The sequence below is a fragment of the Mustela lutreola genome, chromosome X (assembly GCF_030435805.1).
Source record: "Mustela lutreola isolate mMusLut2 chromosome X, mMusLut2.pri, whole genome shotgun sequence".
Lineage (NCBI taxonomy): Eukaryota > Metazoa > Chordata > Mammalia > Carnivora > Mustelidae > Mustela > Mustela lutreola.
In genome coordinates this window covers 112,315,276-112,338,189 of record NC_081308.1, presented here as the reverse complement: position 1 = coordinate 112,338,189, position 22,914 = coordinate 112,315,276, and the positions used below count along the sequence as shown (strand labels likewise).

At 43.6% G+C, this 22,914-nt stretch overlaps 1 protein-coding gene across 2 annotated transcripts in view; it reads left to right on the top strand.

The window, feature by feature from the left end:
* The first annotated feature begins 8,801 nt into the window (after window positions 1–8,801).
* The window catches only part of ZDHHC9 (zinc finger DHHC-type palmitoyltransferase 9), a 32,529-nt gene continuing 18,416 nt past the window's right edge, over window positions 8,802–22,914 (top strand). The window contains exons 1-4 of one of the 2 annotated variants that reach the window (XM_059156452.1): window positions 8,802–9,004; window positions 9,353–9,421; window positions 10,630–10,931; window positions 21,270–21,430. In XM_059156452.1, coding sequence (XP_059012435.1) covers window positions 10,765–10,931; window positions 21,270–21,430 — 328 coding nt within the window. In that variant the 5' untranslated portion in view covers window positions 8,802–9,004; window positions 9,353–9,421; window positions 10,630–10,764. The remainder of the gene's footprint in view (window positions 9,005–9,352; window positions 9,422–10,629; window positions 10,932–21,269; window positions 21,431–22,914) is intronic. The other variant, XM_059156453.1, reaches the window with a different exon arrangement.

Genomic DNA, 22,914 nt, shown 5'->3' with positions numbered 1-22,914 from the left:
AGTGCAAAGATCCTGTGTAGAACATTTTCCAGTTTGTTGAAGTAACAGCAAGGGGGCCACTGGGGCTGGTGCAGAATGAACTAGGGGGAGTAGCAGGAGATGCAGGGGGGTGGGAGATGGTGGCGCAGATGACTATGTAAGGTCTAATAAGCCCTTGTAATGACTTTGGCTTTTGCTCTGAGTGAGATGGCATGTTAGAAATGTCTCATTCTTCCTTCTTGTGTGTCTCCTTTCCTCTCACACTATTGCCACATTTCAACACTTCCGACACCAGATGTGTGGGTTTTTTCCCCCTACAACAAGGAATTCTCTGTGATACCATATAGGTGTCCTAGAATTTAATTCCATTCTGACACTGTCTACCTGGAGATAGCATCAGATTCCACTGGTTAAGTGCCCAGTCCCACCAGACTGTTTCCCCCCTCCCACCCGCCTGCAGATACCAACGGCAAGTCCAGGTTGTCACCTGTGCTTCTGACCCACTACTTATAGATCTGAGGGTCCCATGGTTCCCTCTGGGGTTTGATTAGTTTGCTATAGCAGCTCACAAAACTCAGGGAAGCAGTTAGGTTTGTCAGGTTATTAAAGGATATCCTAAAGGATACCGATGAACAGCCAGAAGGAGATGATATATCTACATACGGTAAGGGCTAGGAGGGTCCCGAGTGTAGGATCTCCTGTCCCTCTGGAGTTGGGGTGTGTCACCTTCCCGACATATAGATGTTTTCATCAAGCAGCAAGCTCTCTGGATCCTATACTTTTGGGATCTTTATGGAGGCTTCATTAACTCCATTCAGTCATTAACTCCATTTCTACTCTTCTCCCTTCTTCTCTTGATGGAGGTGGGGCTGAAAATTCCACTTTCTGGTGACCAGCCTCCACCCAGGAGCCACCCAAGAGCCCACCCAGAGTTGCCTCATTAGAACAAAGGATGCTTCTATCACCCAGGAAATTATAAGTGTTTCAGAACCCGTGTGTCAGGAACCGGGTCGAAGACCAAACATTAGAACAAAAGATGCTCATAGTGCTCTTACCACTTAGGAATTTACAAGGGTTTTAGCTTTGTGCCATGAACTGGGGACATGTATATATATTTTTTCTATTATTTCACAGATGGGAAGCCATTGGGCAAGCTGTGGGTGGCAAGATCTGAGTGAGCGTTTAAAAGAATCTCTCCAGTTTGTTTTGTGAGATTAAGAGTCACTTATGGTTTGTCTCCCTCCCAATCCCATCTTCTTTCATTTATTCTTCTCGTACCCACTTAAGCCCCCATGTTGCATCACCACTTCCTCATATCAGGGAGATCATATGATAGTTGTCTTTCTCCGCTTGACTTATTTCGCTAGGGGGAGGGGGTTTGGGAGAAGGGGGTGGTATTATGGACATTGGGGAGGGTATGTGTTTTAGTGAGTGCTGTGAAGTGTGTAAACCTGGTGATTCACAGACCTGTACCCTTGGGGATAAAAATATATGTTTATAAAAAATAAAAAATTATATTTAAAAAAAAAAAAAAAAGAATCTCTCCAGGGGCCCCTAGATGGCTCAGTCAGTTAAACATCTGACTCTTGGTTTCTGGTCAGGTTGTGATCTCCGGGTCATGGAATCCAGCTCCACATTGGGCTCCATGCTCAGCACAGAGTCTGCTAGAGACTCTCTCTCTCCCTCTCCCTCTGCACCCCACCCCACCTCCTCCCACCATGCTCTCTCTCTAAAAAAAAAAAACAATAAATAAGTCTTAAAAAAAAAAAAAGAGCTACACCAGAATCTTTCTTGCTGCTGTGTTAATAATAGACCAAAAGGGAGCAAGGGTGAAATCAGGGAGACCAGTAAGGGGAGTATTGCAGTTATCTCTTTTCTCTGAATGATATGTGTATACTGTCAGTCATTGGTTTACCAGCTCTAAACATCCTCTAGTGACTTGCTGCACTAATAGGTAGGAGTTAGCTCACTAACACAGCTGTACCGCCACTCTCTTCCTCCAAATACATCACTCTTTTTTTTTTTTTAAAGATTTTATTTATTTATCTGACAGACAGAGATCACAAGTAGGCAGAGAGGCAGGCAGACAGAGAGAGAGGAGGAAGCAGGCTCCCTGCTAAGCAGAGAGCACCATGCGGGGCTTGATCCCAGGACCCTGGGATCATGACCTGAGCTGAAGGCAGAGGTTTTAACCCACTGAGCCACCCAGGCGCCCCCAAATACATCACTCTTATTACTCTCTTTAATTCTTCTGCTTAGTACACTTTTCCAGGGACAACCATTCTAATGTATATCTTTTGGTTTGTATGTCTTCTGGGTTATCTTTGTGCCTTTATTTATTTATTTAAAAAATTAATTAATTTATTTTCAGCATAACAGTATTCATTATTTTTTAAAAGATTTTATTTATTTATTTAACAGATAGAGATCACGAGTAAGCAGAGAGGCAGGCAGAGAGAGAGAGAGAGGAGGAAGCAGGCTCCCTGCTGAGCAGAGAGGCAAAGGATGCCGATGTGGGACTCGATCCCAGGACCCTGAGATCATGACCTGAGCTGAAGGCAGAGGTTTTAACCCACTGAGCCACCCAGGCGCCCCTCTTTGTGCCTTTATATAAGACACATAAATCTCTGTTTTTTGGTTCCATCATCTACAGATAATATCTCTTGATTCTCTACTTTCTACAATTGGCATATTAGTGCCTCTACACAATTTTCCACCTCCTAATTTCGTGTACTTTCCAATTTCTGTATGCTATGCTTTTACATTAAGTTTGTAAACATTTACTTTATACTTTGTAATCACAATTAAGTTTTCTGTGATTTATCTCTAGGTTGAATTTCAAAAGTTGAAAACCAATAAGGATAGTGTTTACATTATTATGAGTATATAAATATATATCTGTGTAAAACCAAAGGATGGGCCTTGATTATATTTTCTTCTTTGTAGTTCCAATGTTACAACCTCTGTTGGTTGCTCTATATCATTCCATGTCCTGGTTGCCTTAATTATTGGAAAATGACATTTAAAAAAAATTTATTTTTTAATTATTTTTTAAAAGATGTTATTTATTTATTTATTTGACAGACAGAGATCAGAAGTAGGTAGAGAGACAGGCAGAGAGAGCGAGAGAGAGAGAGAGGGAAGCAGGCTCCCCGCTGAGCAGAAAGCCTGATGCGGGACTCCATCCCAGGGCCCCAAGATCATGACCCGAGCCGAAGGCAGCGGCTTAACCCATCTGGAGCCAGATGTGGGGCTTGATCCCAGGACACTGGAATCACGACCTGAGCCGAAGGCAGATGGTTAACCGATTGAACCACCCAGTCACCACCCTCTACGCCGGATTTCTTTATTGCACCTTTTTGGTTTATTTCTTGCATTCTGTGCCTTTAATGTATCCTTAATTTTCATAGCTCATTTAAAAAAAATTTTATTATTTTAAGTAATCTCTATGCCCCAACATGGGGCTCGAATGCAAGACCCTGAGATGAAGAGTTGCATGTTCTACTGACTGGAGCCAGCCAGGTGCCCCAGTTTTCCTAGCTCTTAACCACACCACACCATCTCTTTTGCTGATTTCCCTTTTTCCTGGAGTCCTCTAATGTTCTGTGTGGCATTTTTCTGGGCTGGTTGGCTCTACAAATTGGTCTTAGTTCTGTGTATTCTGTCAACACACTTCTCTCCATTAAAAAAAAAAAAGATTTTATTTATTTATTTGAGGGAGGGCAAGTAAGAGAGAGCATGAGAGGGGAGAAGGTCAGAGGGAAAAGCAGACTCCCCGAGGAGCTGGGAGACTGATGCGGACTCTATCCAGAAACTCTGGGATCATGACCTGAGCCGAAGGCAGTTCCTTAACCAACCGAGCCACCCAGACGCCCCCTTCCCTCAATTTTTTTATCTTCCAGATGACATGTATTGTCATCTGATGTCCCTTTTCTTTGTTGTGGGTTTATACCTTTTAAATCCCTCTACTATAATTCTAATGGTGTCTTAGGAGGGAGAGTAGATTAATGCACATGGTTATTCTTCCGTACTGAACAAATATAGAGCCTTACAATACTTTTTCAAATTTTTATTTTTTAAGTTCTAAAATTAATAATGTTTCTTGTAATTAATTCAGACATTAAGGAAGTGAATAAAATAAAACTTTAAAATTTGTTTACTACCCTCGTACCCCAGAGGTGACACTGTTTGGTAAATATCCTTCCAGACTTCTAAAATATGCATATGCAAAATCATATACATATACACATAGAGAAAATAAGGTTTTTTTTTGTTTGATAGAAGTTGGATTTTATAAACATTTAGATACTGGGTTTTTAAACTTAACATATTGGGCATACTTGCATATCAGCACATAGATAGACAATAGATTTTTTGGTGATGGGGGAGGAACAGAGAGAGATAATCTCAAGAAGACTCCACGCTCCCCTACACGGGGATTGATCCTACAATGCTGAAATCATGACCTGAGCTGAAATCAAGAGTGAGGCTTAACTGACTGAGCCACCCAGGTGCCCCAAAACTTAAATTTTAATGTAAAGTTTTTATTGAAATATATACACATATAGAAAGGCAATGGCATGTTCTTTCTGCATATATGCTATATCTCATTATTTTTAATAGCTGCATAGTACTCCTACCCAATAATTTTGTTTGTTTGTTTGTTTGATGACTTTTTCAATTACAAGCAATGCTATACTGAACATCTTGGAACATAGATCTTTGAACTTTTGTGTTAGTATTTCTTTTTTTTTTTTTTAAGATTTTTTATTTATTTGACAGACAGAGATCACAAGTAGGCAGAGAGGCAGGCAGAGAGAGAGAGGAGGAAGCAGGCTCCCTGCCAAGTAGAGAGCCTGATGTGGGGCTCCATCCCAGGACCCTGGATCATGACCTGAACTGAAGGCAGAGGCTTTAGCCCACTGAGCCACCCAGGCACCCCAGTGTGTTAGTATTTCTTAATAGAAGTAGATCTGTTGGGTCAATGGCTATGAAATGTAAAAACATTAAGAGATACTACTGAATAGCCCTGCTGAAAAAAAAATTGCCAGTTTACTTTTCTACTAAAGATATTTGAGAGGGTACAAACCTTTGAGGCAAACTCTCCTTAAAAAGTTGGAGATTCTGCTGTGCATAGTTGAGAACTAGACTCTGCACTGTTTTTTATTAATATTTAATGACTTCACATGAGCTTGTCTTTTCTGTCTTTGAATATTTGAATATTTCAAGTTCCTTAGAGGCTGGGATCATGTCATATACTTCCTTGGTATTTCCTATAGTGCTTAGTACAGTCTGGGCAAACTGTGGGTGCTCAGTACATACTTAGTGATTGGCTGATAAACCAGTTTATATTTCGGGCCACACAATCCCTTGAGGTCAGCTCCTGGAATGAGAAGGCTGGACAGAGTCAGAGACTAGGGCTGTGCTGGGTCAGTATCAGATGCTGTCACTTGGATATCAAATTTAGACCATAATCTAGGAACCTCATTTACATAAAACACCTAACATAATCCCTGGCTCAGAAGAGGTTCTTAATAAGTGGTCTTTATTGATGAGAGAGTTGTCTTAGGGCTAGTGTTGAGGGTTCAAGCACAGCACCTAAAACCATTCAGCCTGGAATGGCTAGAAATCCAGTCTAGAGATGAAACAAAATTGAGAACCAGCAGGAGCAGACAGGTATCACAGGCAGAGACAGAGGCTTGGTTTGAGTTCAGCAGTGTTGGGGATTCATCTGAGACAACAGTGCTAGAGAACAGCCATTTGGCTAGAACAAGATTACTGCCCAAGCTTTTCCTAATCAGGAGTGGGGGTGCCCCTAGAACTGGGAAACCAAGAGGTCAGTCAGATAAGGATTAACTTCAGTGACAAATTTAGAGGCTCAGAAAACACGGATGACACAGATTCAACAAAGTGAAGAATGGGTTTCCTCCTTCGTACCCTTCTACCCCTAGTCAGCAGCACAGGTAAAGGAGGGAGGCGGGCCAGGTTTGCTACATATAGACGTTCATCATAACATATAGCATCGTGTTTCTCCTATATGCAAGACATTTCCTGCACATTATCTCTAATCTCCCTTATAACACTATGAAGTACGTATTAGCTCTATTTTACAGAAGCTTATACAAGCTACTGAGAGCCAGGATTTGAATCCAGGTCTATCTGGCCATAAAGCTTTTGTGCCTTCTGTTCTGCCTCTTCTGTGCCAGTCATAGCAGCTGGGGCCCCAGGGAAGTAGCTGCTGCCTAAGAACTAGTTGCTTATGTGTGGGCAGGGTGTCCCATGGTTCTTCCCTTTGCTCATCAATTCATTATACAAATATGTATTTATTTATAGCCACGGAGTTGGGAGAGGAGTGCAGGTCAGGTAGGCAGGGTGGTAAGGGACACACATGTGTGGGGGGAGGGCAAGGGAACATAGGAGGGCTGAAACTTGAGAAAGCAGAGCAAAAGAAAAGGGTCGTCATGAGCTGGAATGCAGGATGGGGCCTGATTTCGGGGCTCTGTTCTTGGATGCAGTACTAAGTGGGTCTTTGGGTGTTTCCAGAAGAAATACGTGGAGCAACACTAGTAGGCAAGCTGTAGTCCACTGGCAGCCCTCAGACCTGCGCTTTATACCAACACATCCACAACACACACTAGCATGGGAGCCATAAATGTGGAGACAGGTAGGTATCTTTAAACAGGCACACCAAAATGTATATCACACAATGGCAGCTGATTGCAGTGGTGTTTCCAGTGCTCATCACATTACTGTTAACTCCCCTTCAAGGGAACCAGTGCTCATTTGGATACGTAAAGTCTGGGAGGTTTGTTGAGAGGAGAAGGAAAGAGAAGAGAAAAAAGAAACAAGCTCATTTTTTAGTCAAAATTTAGTTGTGTGTGTGCATTAAGACTTTAAGGATTATATGAAATGATGTAACTACAGAGAAGGAAGTGCTATGGAATGTTTGTCCATATAAATCTTACTTATATTTCTTTTAGTGGTAAACACAAGTCATAACAGATAGTAATAAAACAAGCCTGACCTACACAGCCACTTAATCCCAGAGAGATGTGACCCAGAGCAGGGAGGGGCAGAGCCCAGGAATGCATTGCTGTGACACATTGATTCCAGGACTCCATGGGCTTCACCTGTGCCTGAGATATGGACAAAGTATGTTTGGAAGCTGCAGAGATTTATTTGTGACTGTTCCATAGTCAGGGGGATGGCAGCTAGGGTAAACATGCTATGCCTAAGGGCATCTAGTGTACAAAGGTTTGAGAATCCAGGGGTCTGATGGGGCTGAGGGAAGTTCCTCTCCCTTCCATACCAAGTGTGTGCAGTACCAGCACCCTCCAGTATTTAAAGGGGGGAATTGAAGACAATGATACTGATCTTACAGTTTATAGGGAATAAAGCAATGATTATAATCAGCATGAGTGCTAAGGAACAATAGAAGCTTTATAAAGACATACTTTACCCTACAAATTAATTATAACACATCTCTCTCATTAGAGAATTACCTAGCGATTTTTTAATCCTTTTAAATTTTTGATAGAAGGGTGGTGCCATGAAAGTGTCAAATGTAATTATCACTAAATAGCTTTTTTCTTCATATCACGTGGGACCCAAATACTGTAAAGGAGAAATAGTTCCTGACCATGTATATGGTCCTTCAACTAACACACACAAAAACTGCCTTGGGAAGAGCTATGGCAATCTCCTCTCTATTAATTGCAAATACTCTCACCTTAGAGAAACTTGATTCAAGCTCAGAAATTGGCTAGCAACCTAGGCACTATCCCCAAGAGTGTGACGGGTAAGGAGAGGCCACCGTCAGCCCTTTCTCATATTTCCCCTTGTATTTGGAAGCCAAGAGTCATACTCGCAGAAACAGACCTGATGTCTTTTAAAGTCCTCTGTATAATATTAATGCCCTTGTTCTCAATTGTTTTTTTCACTCCAATCTCGAACTTCTAAAGGATGTGGTTCACTCAGATCAGGAGCAGTAGCTCATTTTGGCAGCAGCTGCAGAGGGGGGAAGCAGAGGGACAGAATCAATGTGGTTGGTGGGTGGGGATTGTGCCTTGTATCCCCGCCCCCCTCCAATTATCATAAGCTCTCCAAAGCGAACAGTAATTTACAACCTTCTTGGAAACCTTACTTCATTCCCTACCTGGAAGAATTTAAGCACTGGCAGTAGAGTTTCTCTAACTTCATCACAGTCAATTACTTGTTTTCGGTACCGCAAAATGATTCTGCGTTCCTGGGGACAGCTCTCCCTTTCAAGTTCCTTTTTATGTTTGTTGTGTTCAGGAAGCCTTAGAGATGCAGGCCAGGGTGACTGGGACAGAGGTGAGATCCCTAACTACTGAATGGGACTCGGGAGGGAGAGGACTTGTTTTTACGCTGATAAAGAGTAAAATCTGGAGTCGCGATCGATTTCAGGCACGTAGGGCGGAAGAGGCCCAGGGCAGACCGAGTATGGGGTGAGCACCAGGATCTGTGAGCCAGTGTTGCTTCAGCGTCTCACCCTGTGTGTGAGGGGAGGCTGGTAGTCCGTCCCTCCTTGTCCCTTCAGCACTACCCCTCACCTCCGTCTCTGCATAACTATATCAGTAGAAAGGGACGCTTCTCACATTGGCGCCCGGACCCCAAAGGGAGGCTCGCTGTGGCTTGGCAGGTGGGCACGAAGCCGGGAGATGGGTGGGGGAGTGGGGCGGAGGCAGCGTCGAGTGGCGTTTGGAGTAGCCAATGGTAGTTCGGGGCAGGGGTGGCAGGGGTGGAGGCACCAAGGCGGAGCAGCCAATGGCAGGCGAGCAACTACTGGAACGACCTGGTGACGTGAGGAGCGTTCCATTCGGCCAGCGGTGGGCGGTTGCCACAGCTGGTTTAGGGCCCCGACTATTGGGGCCCCTTGTCAAGAGGAGGCAGCCTCCGGGCTGGGGAGGAGAAGTCGCTGCCACCTCTGGCAGCTGACGCGGTCCCCTGGGAAGGTGCACTTCCTGCCCTCAGTTCCCGGCCGAGTTCGGTCTCCCGGGTTCAGGTAACGAGGGGTGGGGGTTGGGGTCTCCTGGGCTCGGCCGCATGGTGGGCTGCCAGCCCCTCCGCTGAGCCCGGCCGCGCGGACGTAGGCAACTGCCCTTTTCAGCCGGGCTGCTGCCGCCGAGCCCCTGGCCGCGGGTGACTACACGTGGCGGGCGTGTGTGAGTGTGTACGAGCGTGTGGAGGTGGCGCGCGTCCCAACCTGCCTGGGGCGGTGGTCCGCTGCGTGGCGGAGGCAGGGCTGGCCTCCCGAGGCCGCGCCTGCCGCCCGCCCCGGACTCGGGCCTCCGGTTCCCGGCTGGTGGGCCGGTCGCTGCCTCTCGATGGATTTTGATCTTTGTTCTCCCAGGGCCCGGCTCCCTTTCCTGGTCTCTGGTCTCCCGCTGGGCCGGTTTATCTGGAGGAGATTGTTTTCCAGGTTAGTTTTACACAAAGGAAGTGTTCTCTGCACCTCTGGTGCTCCCTCCCCTTGGCCATGCCTTCTTGCTTTCTCATTTCCCTGCTCATCTCCTGGTCTCTGTTTGGACCTTTGCCCTCTCCAGCCCAGAGTGATTTTGGGTTGGTTGTTTCTCTCAGTCAGGCAGGCTGCAGGCTTCCACCTCATTCTTGCCAGCGTGGGGCATGTGGTGTCAGTAAATAGAGGCCACAGCACCACACCTGAGAGGAGAAGGGATACAGTGGTTGAGAGAGGCTGGGCCCCCGGGGTTCAGGACGCCAAGTAGAAATGGCACTTATGAAATGTCCCAGAAAGCAAGCACCTTTATGACGTTTCTTAGCTCATGACTCTGCCATGTCCACCCACCCCCACCCCCAACCATTCCAAAACCTCTCCTGCTTAAGTCAGCCTTTCGCCTATAGGTCTGTGATGTGGTTTCATTAAGATTCCCGCAAATGTTAGGCTAGGCTGGCAAGATTGGTTCATTTCCCGAACTCAGGAGGTTGCAGAGGGTTTGATTAGGGGAAATCTGTTTTGAGTAAATACAACCTGGGTATGTGTACAGAATGTCCAGAACCTCCTAGCCCTGCCAGAGGGTGACTTGTTCCCGGGTGTGATTCATATTTGAGTAGCTAATTGAAGAAAGAAGGTGAAGTGGAGGAGGGGAGGGAATGGCTCCTTAAGGACAGAAACTCTACTATTGTTTTTAGAGTCCTCTTACTGATGATTATAGAACAGTGTGGTATATGGAAAGTGCCTTGGACTGGAAGTCAGCTTACGTGTTTTCTTGGCTTAGCTTTGCAGCTGTGGGACGCTGGACAAGTTACTTCCTCTCTATGGTCTTAACTTTACTTATTTCCAAAACAAAGTAATTGGGGTTATCACCCATAAAATCCCTTCTAGTTCCAGGGTTTTATGATGATCAGATCATCAGTATTATATTGGAAGCATAGGGATTTACTTAAGAAGATATGTTAGCCCCCTTCTTTTTTTTTTTTTTTTTTTTTTTTTGGAGAACCTTTAACCTTTTTTCCTTTTAGAGGACAAACGTGGATTGGAGATAAACTTTTCCCACTTCCCTACCCCTACCCCTTCAGGCAGTGCTCGTCTTTCCACCTGTGGGAAAGGAAGATTGAACTGCATTTTCTTGTTCCTGTCTCATTTTTTTTTCCTTTTGTGCTTTTTCTTAGGGCTAGAAATTGGACTTTTGATGATGTTTGACCCCGCGGCAGCAATAGCAGACATCGTGATATCAAAGCTGGGCTCAGCTTCTGTTTCTTGCCTCTTGTAATCACAAAACCCATTTTGGACCAGGAATTCCAATCATGTCTGTGATGGTGGTGAGAAAGAAGGTGACACGGAAGTGGGAGAAACTCCCAGGCAGGAACACCTTCTGCTGTGATGGGCGAGTCATGATGGCCCGGCAAAAGGGCATCTTCTATTTGACCCTCTTCCTCATCCTGGGGACATGTACACTCTTCTTCGCCTTTGAGTGAGTTTCCATTGAGTAGAGTTACCTGATGATGGTTTCTTTGGGGCTAGAGGAAGAACCTTCTTTCTGGGAAGTTTGTGGATGGTCTTTGGATGGCACTTCCTCTTAAGCTATGTCCTTAGATCATGCCAACCAAATTCATTTCTTTGTGCTTATAGCAGAGTACCTGCTTCCTAAAAAGGCCAAGACCTTTGACTCCAATTTTATAGCACTGATTTGGGGTTACCCCTGGCACACTTGGGTAATAAAGGAATTTGTCTTTGTTATTCACCTCTCCTTTTCAGTGGTCTCCTTAGGTGCTTAGTGAAAGACTCCCTCTTCTCCACCCCTTTTGGGGCTGGGGCAGCCCTCATGGTCATAACTCAATACCACAAAACTGACCTATTCTGTTATTCTGGGTCCTATTTCCTTAGAGCTCAGCTCTCTGCTACCTATTAAATTGAAAAGTCATCTGAATTGGGGACCTGCAGATCAGTTCCAGCCTCAAACTAGTTTGTACCACAAACTAGCCGCCTGTGTGGTACATATGTGCTTATTAAATGTAAGTTTCTTTCAGGATCACTCAACATAAACAACTCTGTATTTTGTGTGAGCCTGATACTAGCCTTGAAGTTATTTTTTCTTTGATGTAAAGCTAATACTAGAGCCACTATTTGAATCCTGTATCAGTCGCTGCTCTAGGGAGGTGGCCAGTTGGATTCTAGGGTACAATGGTATGACTACTGGGTGTGCTGATATACTCTAGGGATGGGAGAAATGCTAATTGGTTTAGGATTATTATGGGGAGAGCTCTGAGGAGCCAAAAGGAGTATGTGTAGACTGTGAGCCACACCTGATACGAGCCTGCTATAGTTCATATACTACAGTGACCTGGAAATGGAGCTCCCATGCTGGGGCATGGCCATAGGAGGGAAGAGGGGCCTCCTTGGCCAACCTTTGTGGTAATTTAAATGAGCTCTGGTCTCTTGGAGCTCAATTTTGCCCTTCTTCTGTAAGGGCTCCAGGCTTTCCCAGTGCATCAAGAGTGATTTTTCAGGCTGCTTTGCCAGACTTTCTGCTCGTTGCAGCTGGCTTGAATAACAGCGAGGGGGGGCAGTTTATAACAGGGCTAGGAAAGGAAGGTCAGAGAGGCTCTTTGTCAAAGGCACTTTTGCTGCTGCTGTTGCTGCTGACTTCGTGAAGTATTTGGCAAAGTCCGGTTGGTGATGGCTTCTTAGCTGCTTTCCAGTCTGAGGTTTATGGTGGGGTGTGTGTATGTGTGTACTTGTGTGTGGTACAAATGAGCATGTGTGGTCAGGCAGGAGTATGTGAAACATTAAACAAAAAAAAATGTTTCCCTTCTCACCATTCTCCCCAAGTTTTTGTTTTGTTTGTTGTTGTCTTTGCTTTTTTTCCTGCCTTGCTTCTTTTTGAAAGTGCAAAGCCGAACTCGCTATCATTCTCCCTCTCTTTCAGTCCTCCCACTGCTGAATCACTAGCTCTTTCTGCCACCACACCCTTCCATCTTAGAGTTAAATTTTTGTGGTTGGAACCATTTGAAACAGGGATGAGATTTGTTTCCAGGCCCTGAGTGAGCTAGTAATTCTGGGCCCAGGAAACCTCTGGTTTGGCTGTCCAGGGGAACTTGAAATTTGGGGCTATTGGCGTTTGGCCCTTTCTGTATCTGGGAGCCAGACAGAATCTGATTTGAATCTGTCCCACTTAGGCTCCAGAGGCCTCTGAACAAAACTGCCTGTGGGATGAAGCTTATAATTAGCTAAGTTACTGTTTGGTGGAGGCAGGTTGAGTTTTCTACCAAGATCACTTTTCCCCCCAAGTTATTTCTTGTGCTTTGCCCTCAGATATGAAGGATAACGTTGTTTGTGAACTGCCTTGAGTTCCAGCAATCTGTGTGATAGAGTAAATAGTTTTAAAAGACTTTATTTATTTATTTATTTATTTATTGGAGAGAGAGAGAGAGAGAGAGAACAAGCCAGGGGAGGAGCAGAGGGAAAGGGACATGCAGACTGAGCTGAGCATGGAGCCTAGTGCAGGCCTCCATCCCACAACCCTGAGATCATGACCTGCGCTGAAATCAGGAATCCAACACTTAACCAACTGAGCCACCCAGATAGAGTAAATATGTTTGAGGATAGGGCTGGGGAGGGAGAAGGGAGAAAGAAGTTAATGTGTGAGCAAAGGAGTGGAATGGGAAAGCATAAAACTGACCAAAGGGGAGAGGACACTGGTGATGAATCCTTTTAACTGAGAGTGGTGGAATCTGTTTGTGCACATGTGTGTGTGTTTCTTTGTATGTGTGTGTTTGTGTGTGTGTCTCCCATGTGGAGACACACAAACACTCTGAGTGCTGGCTGCCTTATGCCTAGTTAATGACAGGCTGTACAAAGGACACCAGCATGCCTCTGAGGCATGAAATCTCTTTCTGGTCAACCTTTTCTTTGGAATATATAATTCACTACCAACCACACAGTGGGGGATAGCATTTGGGAGGCAGAATATGGGCCCCTTTGTTAGCATTAGAATTTAAGGAGACCTCAGGATATCAGCTGATCTAGTCCCCTGCCTTCAGGCAGGTGAGGGCATCTGAACCACCAGTGACTGAGAGCTGTCTATTTTCATCCTCAAATTGCCTAGGAGTATAGATTCCACATCCTCTGGCTGCTGCATTTTTGCCTTAAGGAAGTATAGATCTTGCCGCACATCTGGACCTGCATTTTCATCATAGGGTCTTGCCTGTAGCAGGTGCTTAGGAACAAGTGCAAGTTGATTTATAGCTGCCCATGGCACAGCTCTGGTTTGGCCAGATGGCTGGAGAAATCTGGTCAGGCATGTGGGCACCCCTTGATGAAAAACATGCAGTATTAGTAGTACCAGTGTATATTTATATATTTTGTTTTTGATTTTGCCTTTACATGTTTAGACTTCTCAAAGGAGGATCCTATAATTTTCAGTGGACAGACAGTAGGTCGAATACATAAAATGAAAGAAGGTTGTCCATCTAGGAGCTAGTTAGTTCTATATTGTTAGAAGTGTTTCCAAAGACACTGGGTGGCCATCTCTCAGGGCTGCTGTCTCAAAGTGGATTCCTGCCTAGGATGGGAAATTGGGCTAGATTATCACTAAGCCTCTTGCAACTCTGAGAGTCTGAAGTTCTGTGTAAGTTTGTCTAGAAGATTCAGATACACACACTGAAAAGGAAAGGTTGGATTTCCAGTAGGTAGCTGTATTTAAATATATTTCATATTTAAACACAATTATATCTATGGTAAATGTATTGACTTTAAAAGCAGAGTGAAAATTTTGCAGTGCTTAAAAAGAGGATTTCCTAATTTATTTTTAGGGTGAGGTATTTAGGAAATGTGAGTGAATATGCCAGTTTTAGCTTTGACCACATGAACCATTCTCGGTGTTTTCTGCCCAAACCCTGTCCAGCTTGTGTGAACACATAAGCTTGGCCACCAGCTTGCCAGTTATGTCAGAACATTCTAGTGGAATGACACAGACAACTGTGAGGTGTTCAGCTACTCAAAGACTATTATGGTGTTAGTCAAATTCAATTTCCTGATAAAGCTTGGGGGAAGGACCAAGTGCAGTGTCTTCTGGAATTGGCTTCCTATCTGTTTCTTTTAACTTTATGACCAGACTATAGGTGGGGTCAAGATACCCAGACTTCTCTTGTGGCAAGAATGACTAAGTGACTCTTGACCCCTGAAGTATAAGCAGTTTGCTTCTATGCTCACCGCTTATGCCTCATTGTGCTCTTTGTAGAGGAAATTGTATCAAGGCACTATCAAACCCTGCTGGACTGACCCTTGCAGGTGATTTTGATGTGTAGAGGAGTCATTGAATTATATGAACTGAAAAAAGCTTTGTAGTGGTGCTTCGTAATTGACCCACTTCTAGCCTATCCAAATTCTACCTTTCTTTCACGTCCCTTCTTGAGTCTTCCTTCCTGAAACCTTTCCAGTAATTTCTGCACATACTGCTCATCTAACACATCATCATATGACATTTCTTAGATTTCTAAATTCTATGATTATTACACTTTGAGCTCGTTCAATGCCAGGGATTATCTCCTATATCTGTGTAGCTCTCCATGGTGCCTTCCACCAGACCTTACGTAGAATAGGTGGTTAATAAATGTTACTGAATTAATATGTTCTGGATACACTTAAAATATAACAGTCTTGACTCACAGAATCATAGAATGGTAGAACTGGAAGGGCCCTTGGAAACTATCTCCATCCTTTTGCAGGCGAGGAAACCAGGTGCACAGAAGAGAGGTCCCATTGTCAAGATCAGTCAGCCAGCCAGTGCCTCTGTATGACACTACCTTTCATTTCATTGTTCCCTTGAATATGGAATCCTGAAGACATTCAGATTTACTAAAGTGTGCATAGTGCCAAATGCTAAACTAGCGTATTCTAGGTTCTTGCTGACTAAGGACTGTATTACCTAGTGGCATCTAGGTTATTTGGGCCTCCTCCACTCAAGCTCCTGGGAAATGAAGGTGTCTTTGTAGAAAACTAGTAGCACTCTGGCATAGCATTCTGGTAGCCTTGCAGGAACAGAGAGGCCCATCTTTAAGTGTGAGCATAGAAGGGAAACTTTGTGAGTTAGGAGGGATCATCACCTCTGTGACTACTCATAGTCCCTGCTGCCCAAATGAGAATGGTTTGGAGAAAAATTAAGCAATGTGTGCTCCCTACCTCATTACTATGTGTGTGATCCTGATGAGAGGGGCATTGTGTCCCTGTGGAGAGACGGGAAAGACAATATGACAAAACAAAGTTACCAGGTTGAGGAAATACAGAGCTATGTAGACCAAAGCCAAACTGACATGGCAGAATATTGCGCTTATAGTTCCAATGTCCAGGTTCCTGAAGTTACTTAGATGAGATTGGGAAGATGAAAAAGTGACTTTGTCATGATCTCTAACCAAGAGAACGTTTTCTGGAAAATTTTTCTATGGAGGTTCTGCCTTGTGCTTTACCTAGCCCAAGATTCTAAGACTTGGCCAACCAAATAGCAGTTTTAGAAAGTCATAGTTGCCTTTCTGATATCAATCTGTTAAAGTACGTAGCTAAGTTCAACTTGCTGATAAAGCATGTTCCCTGGAGAAGGGTTAGATTATGTCTTCCAAATGGTATGCTTTCCTTTCTTTATAGTTCTGTCATTCAGAATTTATCTGTATATTTTCAGCCTTACTACCTTTTTTGGTGGTAAGTTTCACACTGTTGATCTCTACTGAATGCATTTCCCATCTTTTTTTTTTTTTAAGATTTATTTCTTTATTTGAGAGAGAGAGAGAGAGAGAATGATCAGGAGGAGCAGAGGGAGAGGGAGAGAGGATCTCAAGCAGACTCCATGCTGAGTGCAGGGCCTAATGCGGGGCTCAATCCCAGGACCCTGAGATCATGATCTGAGCTGAAACAGAGAGTTGGATGCTTAACCAACTGTGACACTAGGCCCCCCTCCCATCTTTTGAGAATGAGTCTTAATTGAGTATAGTGATCTTCTATTTTGGGAAAAGCAAGCACAAAGAACAGGGATTTCCCCCAGCATGCTGATATCACTTGAGATGTTTATTGAGGTAAAGAAGGGATCTCCTAAATCTTCTTCCTCAGAGACACCCGAGCTGGTATCATGTTTAAGAACAAAGGAGGCACCTTATGCCTTTGCAATAGCAAGAAGCCAGTGAATTCAGGGTAATTAGGGGGAATATTTCTGGAACGGAGCAATGAGAAGGCAAAAACCTTATGATGGTTATTACATGAGGCCAGTTAATGGAGGGCCTCGGAATAACTGGCCTGTGGGGTTCGGGGATTAGCATAATAAGCAGCAGGGAATTGTTCTATGTTTTGGGCAGGAGTACATTATAATTGAAATTTGTTATTTATTATATTTGAAATTTTGCTATTTTTGTTATAATCGAAACATGAAATTTGCTGTTATTACTGCAGTTCAACAACTGCTTAGCAGGTTTGTCTGGCTAGAGATTTTGGCCCTCCTTAGTGAGAAGATGGCTCATTGCCTCAGAATTGAAAATGTCCCTGTTTGGTTAATTTTCCCCTTTGCTACTAGAGCAAAACAGACTTATGCCTTTTCCTTTGACCTTCACATAGCAGTCAAACTAGAGACTGATTTTAAATTATGTTTTCAGTGTTCAAGGAAACTTTTCCCTCTCAGCAAACTCTTGAGTGTCATCACGAGAGCCTTGAGCCAGTATAGGTGACTCTGCATGTTTACTGTGCTTCCGAAGTAGATAGTGTGTAAGAGAACAGACAACTGTCCATATCAGTGGGGACTAATAGCAAAGGCTTATTACTATTATGTGGGACAAGGGCCATAGTGGGACTCTAATCTTGAGCCCTTTCTTCTGTTCCAAACATAGCTTTTCCTTAAAGCCACCCTTAACAGCTGCTATGGGAGCAGTTTTAAGCAGCCACCAGCTTCCCAAGAGCTCTTCTCTGACCACTTATAGTCCTTAGAGTCTGAATCACCATTCTAACCCTTGATTATTGGTCTTATCTTATTCTTCAGCTATTTCATATGTTAGTTATGTTTTTCCCAACAAAATTAACTCCTATTTTCTCTTGTTCTTCATTTGTTAGAACCATAAACACTTGTTGGCTGATTGATTGCACTGAGCTATTAGGAAGACTTGGAGGTAGAGTATTGTATAGAATACCAATCCATGCTCCCAGTCTCTGAGGCAGAGCCCTGCTATGGAATCTGTCTGGTTTCTTACCAACTCCACTCATGAATCTCTTTTGAATTTTTTCCTATCAGTTAAAGTCTGTGTCATTATCATTGTCCCTCCAGTGAACTAGCATGCTAGGGATGGGGGATGGGACATGACACACCAGCCCAGCCTGGCACTGCTAGTTACTGCTAGACAGTACCACCATGCGGCCCATGGGACATGTGGAAGTCCAGTCATGTAGTCTGGCTATGAAAGCCCGAGGCCAATCAAGAGGTTGATAGAAGGTGGCTTAAAGTAATGATATTTCTTCAGGTGGCATAAAGGAAGACTTAGGGGAGACATGGTTGTGTTTATAAAATTCACAAGGGAGAAAAGCAACTTCTGAACCCTTTGGAAGGGGGAAAGCCTCTTGGTACTCTGAAGATAAAAGAGAGTTCTGTTTCAAAAAAGTATATGGATATCATTATTCCAAGAAGTGATATAAATGGAAAATACTGGGGGATTTAAAAAAAACAGTTAGCTTATATTCATGGATGACAGATCTAGTCTTCCAGTAAGACAAATTAGTGATTTAGGAGACTCCTGACTTTTCAGGTTGATATTGGGAATTGCCACCAGATTTTCACATACCCTGGTCCTGTCAGAGGCAGATCTCTAGCTTAGTGCAATTATGGGATTAATCCAAGGGGGTATTTAAAAAAATATTATATTATTTGAGATAGAGAGGTAGTGAAAGAGAGCAGGAGAAGTGGGGAGAGGGAGAAGCAGGCTTCTCACCGCTGAGCAGGGAGCTGGACATGGGGCTCAATCCCAGAACCCTAGAATCATGACCTGAGACAAAGGCAGAAGCTTAACCAACTGAGCCACCCAGGTGCCCCCTAAGGGGGTATTTTTGATCATAACTATTAAAGACAGACATACATGATAAGTTGTAATTAACAGCAGTTTTAGCTACTGTCTCTCCAAGTTTCCTCTTACTTGGAGTGGAAAGGCCTGCTGGTCCCACATCTGCCTTCCCAGCCACACCCACTCACTAGTGACAACTGACTGCCAATAGCCTCATCTCTGGAGAACAGTACAATGGGCCTGTTGTGTACTTGTTGACATACAGAGTGGATTGTTTTAGCAGGTGCAGAAGATAGTCCGTGTGGAGATTACAGAGACCTTTATCCTTGATGGCATAGCATAATTCAAATTTAAGTTGTCCTTTGTCTGGTTAACAAGCAGGTGTTGGAATGAGACTTAATCTTAGGTCCTTCATGCATGGGGGCAACATTGATTGTGTGTGTGTGTGTGTGTGTGTGTGTGTGCATGTATGAGAGAGAAAGAGAGAGAGGAAAGAGAGTTCTGTTTTCTCTGTATCTTTTTCCTGTAATAAAATGATTTAAAATCCCTTTGGTGGCCAATCAGATAGCTCTGATTTTTCTGTTTATTGGAGACCATACACCCAGAGCAGTTCAAGTCCTAGAGAATTTGTTTGTTTTCAAGAGTGATCTTAGAAATAGGCAATGACTAGAAAGACGACTGTTTTCTGTTAGTGTGGTAATTTTACTTGGCTTGCTCATGAAACAGAGTCTTAATGTTTCTTCTGTATCCTCTGGGTTCCTGATAGGCAGAGGTAACTTTTGTTTCCAAATTCACTTTTTGGCTACTTGTTCTACTGAAGGTGGAACAATGGAAAAGAAGGTAATCCACAAGCTAGTGATCTGTAAGAACCTTAATTACCCTGTGTGTAGTCAGATCCTTCAGTTCTTCAAATTTTACCTCCTACCCTTAGCTTTTAGGGGAAGGAAGTAAATCATACAAAATCAGGCTATGACCGAGGATTTTGTTAAAAACAAACAGGCAAGCAAACAAAAAGCCACAAAATCATTTTGCAAGTTCACTACATATGTTCATCTTCTACTGACAAATTGCTCAGCCCAATATTATGTTGGTTCTCACCCGCCCACCCCTGCACTCGTGTGTGTGGCAGGGAGGCAGGGGGAGGATCTCGTGTGGATTTCCAAAACTACAGTGAATGTACAACCTGGGGTTAAATGTTTGCTTTGAGTGGACAGCAGCTTGCTTAATCCCCATGCCGATGAGGTAAGCCTTTTTCCTTAGCTTACTTTCTCCACTCTCCCTCTGGCCCTTGCTTATCCACTTGTAGTCTGCCTCCAAGAGAAGATCTCTGTATTGAAGGAAAAAATGTGCCTCAGGAGGAAAAGAATAAAAATAGGTCAGTGATAACTCTCATCACATATTCCTATTTGAAATTCAGCTGGATGCAACAAGTATTTGTGGATAGCTTCTTTGTTCCCATACTTGCATTAAGCTCTGGGAGATACAGAGCCACGATGGTAAGACGGGAACGCTAAGAGCTGACATTTACTTAACGTTTACTATGTGTCAGGTGCAGTTCTAAGCACTTTATTTATATTCATGCATTTGATGACACAGTGACCCTGTGTAGTACTATTACTATCCTCATTTCACAGCTAAGGAGACTGAAGTTAATTAAGTCACCCAAGTAGGAGCTGGCAGAGCCAGATTGCAAACCCAAACATTCCTACTTCACAAAGACAAGGTTTTTCCTCTTACAAAGTGCAGCTGGGGAAGACGAGGTCAATATAGTGAAAAGCAGCTAGGAAACAATACAAGGCTCTGGCAGTGAGGGCTACGGCGGTAGAGAAGGGAGAGATTAGTGCAGCTTAGGCTAGACCTCTCAGAAGAGGCAAGACTTCTCTAAATCCCAGATTCTCCAGCTATCCAATGGGTATAATAGACTTTATGTCATAGATTTAGTGTGAGAATTGAATGAGATAATGCATATAAATGGCTTAGTGCAGTGCCTGGTATATGCTGAGTGCTCAGTAAGTTGTGATGGTGGCAATGATGGCATTGATACCTCTGGGACCTGGAAGATGAGTAGATCTGGGATATCCAGAGAGGAAGAGGGGTGGCTTTCTGGGTGAATTATGAGGAAAGAGGGGGAGCAAACATGATGTTGGGAAGAGGTGCTGAGGAGATAAAATTTTCTTTTTCCTTTGCCTGAGGTCACTAAGTACCTACTAGCAGAGCAAATTGAGGAGAGAAGAGGATGGATGTTGCAAAGTCAGTCAGCAGCCCTGAAGCTTTTCACTAGCCTTGAAGCGTGCCAGAGGTACCCTCTGACGCTGGGACCCTGCTTCATGAATGGTCCTCATCTTTTCTTCCTCCTCTTTGAGCTCAGGCCTAATGCCAGATGAGTGATTATGAAAAGCTCTAGACATTCCCAGAGTGAGAGCAACCTGTGGTATTTACAAGTCCAGGCTCAGTTGCTTCCCTGACCCTAGTAGGTGTGAGCCTTTCCCAAGGCACAGAGGAAATGTGGTCCTCAGCAGGCTGACAGGAGGAATTGGACTTGGTGATGGGGGTTCCCTGGAGACTGTCTTATGAGGTTATAGGTGACATCAAGTAAGCGTTGAGCTCCTACTATGTGAAGAACCATATATTAGGAGTTATGGGTAGTTCAAGAGAAGAAAAAAGCATGGTCTCTTCCCTCCATGTACTGCTCACTTTATTGTAGAGACCAGATCGACATGCTGGTAACAGTTTGTGGTCAATATAGGGTGGATATAACTAAATGTTCAATCGCCCACTTTCTTCAGATGTCGCTACCTGGCTGTCCAGCTCTCTCCTGCCATCCCTGTGTTTGCTGCCATGCTCTTCCTTTTCTCCATGGCTACACTGTTGAGGACCAGCTTCAGTGACCCTGGAGTGATCCCTCGGGCCCTACCAGATGAAGCAGCTTTCATAGAAATGGAGATAGGTGAGTGTTCTAACCAGCTGGCAAGATGCTGTGGTGACTTTAATCACTAAAGGAGTGGAATCATAATAGTAGTTGCAGACTAAGAATAATATCTAGCCTTTTCCCTGTAAGATCCTGAATCTGAGATCATGGCTACCCTGTGGTTTTGGTAAGGCAGGGTTAGCAAGATTTGAAAGCCATATGCTTCATTCTTCTTGTGTTGGGTTGTGTCTCAGGAAGGGTTTGTCTTACTGCACTCTTCCTAAGAGGATGGGATTTTTTTTACCTTTGAGGGGTCATGAACTCATTTGATTTTTTTTTATGAAAGCTATAAGCCTTCTTTTCATAAAAATATTCTTTTATGTTTGATTATACATATAATTTGGGATGTAATATGTAATTTCAGAGATTCACAGATCTTTTGAAGCACAGTCGTGGGCCCCACCAAGAACTCCTGCTTTAAGGCAATACACAAGGTGGGAGGAGACAGCTATGATGCCAGGAACCACTGAGAATTCTAGGAAGGTAAAGGGAGCAGTTACAGGCTCATTACGGTGCAGTTTTCAGCTCAGGGTAGGTCTCTTTGGGACAAAGATAAAGTGCTACACTAGCCAGGATCCAGGGTGGCTCCACAGATTGAACCAGAAGATCCCAGACCTAGAGGAGGGACTATCCTAGGAGCTCACACTGGGAAAGAAGGCCAGGATATCAACACTCATGGGGACTGGGAGCCTCCCAGACTCCACAGCAGTGCTTGCCTAAATTGTTTGCAAGTCCAGTAGCCAAGTAGCTTGAGTTAGTGTCCAACCTAGATAGATTAGAAGAAAGGGGCCCAGGACTTATAAGACTAATAAGACTAAAAGCAGTGCCCACGGACCATCAATCTATGGTTAGCCTTTAGATTGTTAGGGTGATTGTTTTTGATTTTTATATTACTTTAATTAAAAATACACAAACATTAAAGTTATAATAGGTATTATATTACATTTATATTTTTGAGAGAATTTACATTTATATAATATTATCTGCCTATCCAAGAAAATACTATGTCTTTATTTTAAGATTGAATTTTATGCCCTTGAATAAAATTTTTATAGTTTTAAATTCTAGTTTCTATATTTCTTATATTGAGTTTATTCCTAATGTTTATATGCATGCTATCATCAATGAAATATTTTCTCCCATTTCCATTTGATGTTTTTTCCTCCAGTTTTATCAGGATGTAATTGACACAACATTGTGTAAGTTTAAAGTATACAATGAGTTGATTTGATACTCCTTTACAGTGCTTTGAAAGTGTCCAAGCTTTTGTATTTCTTTTGTTTGTTTTAGCTGCATTTCCCTCTAGCTTCTCAGTGAATTTCTTTTTGAAGAATTCTAGCCTGTTTTAGTTGAGCTAAGAGGGCATAGTTTGTGCACATCTGAGCTTGAACTACTTAGGGATGGGGTAAGAGTGGGAATAGTGGGGAAAAAGCAGAGGCCAGGTGTGTTGGTACAGCTGGAGT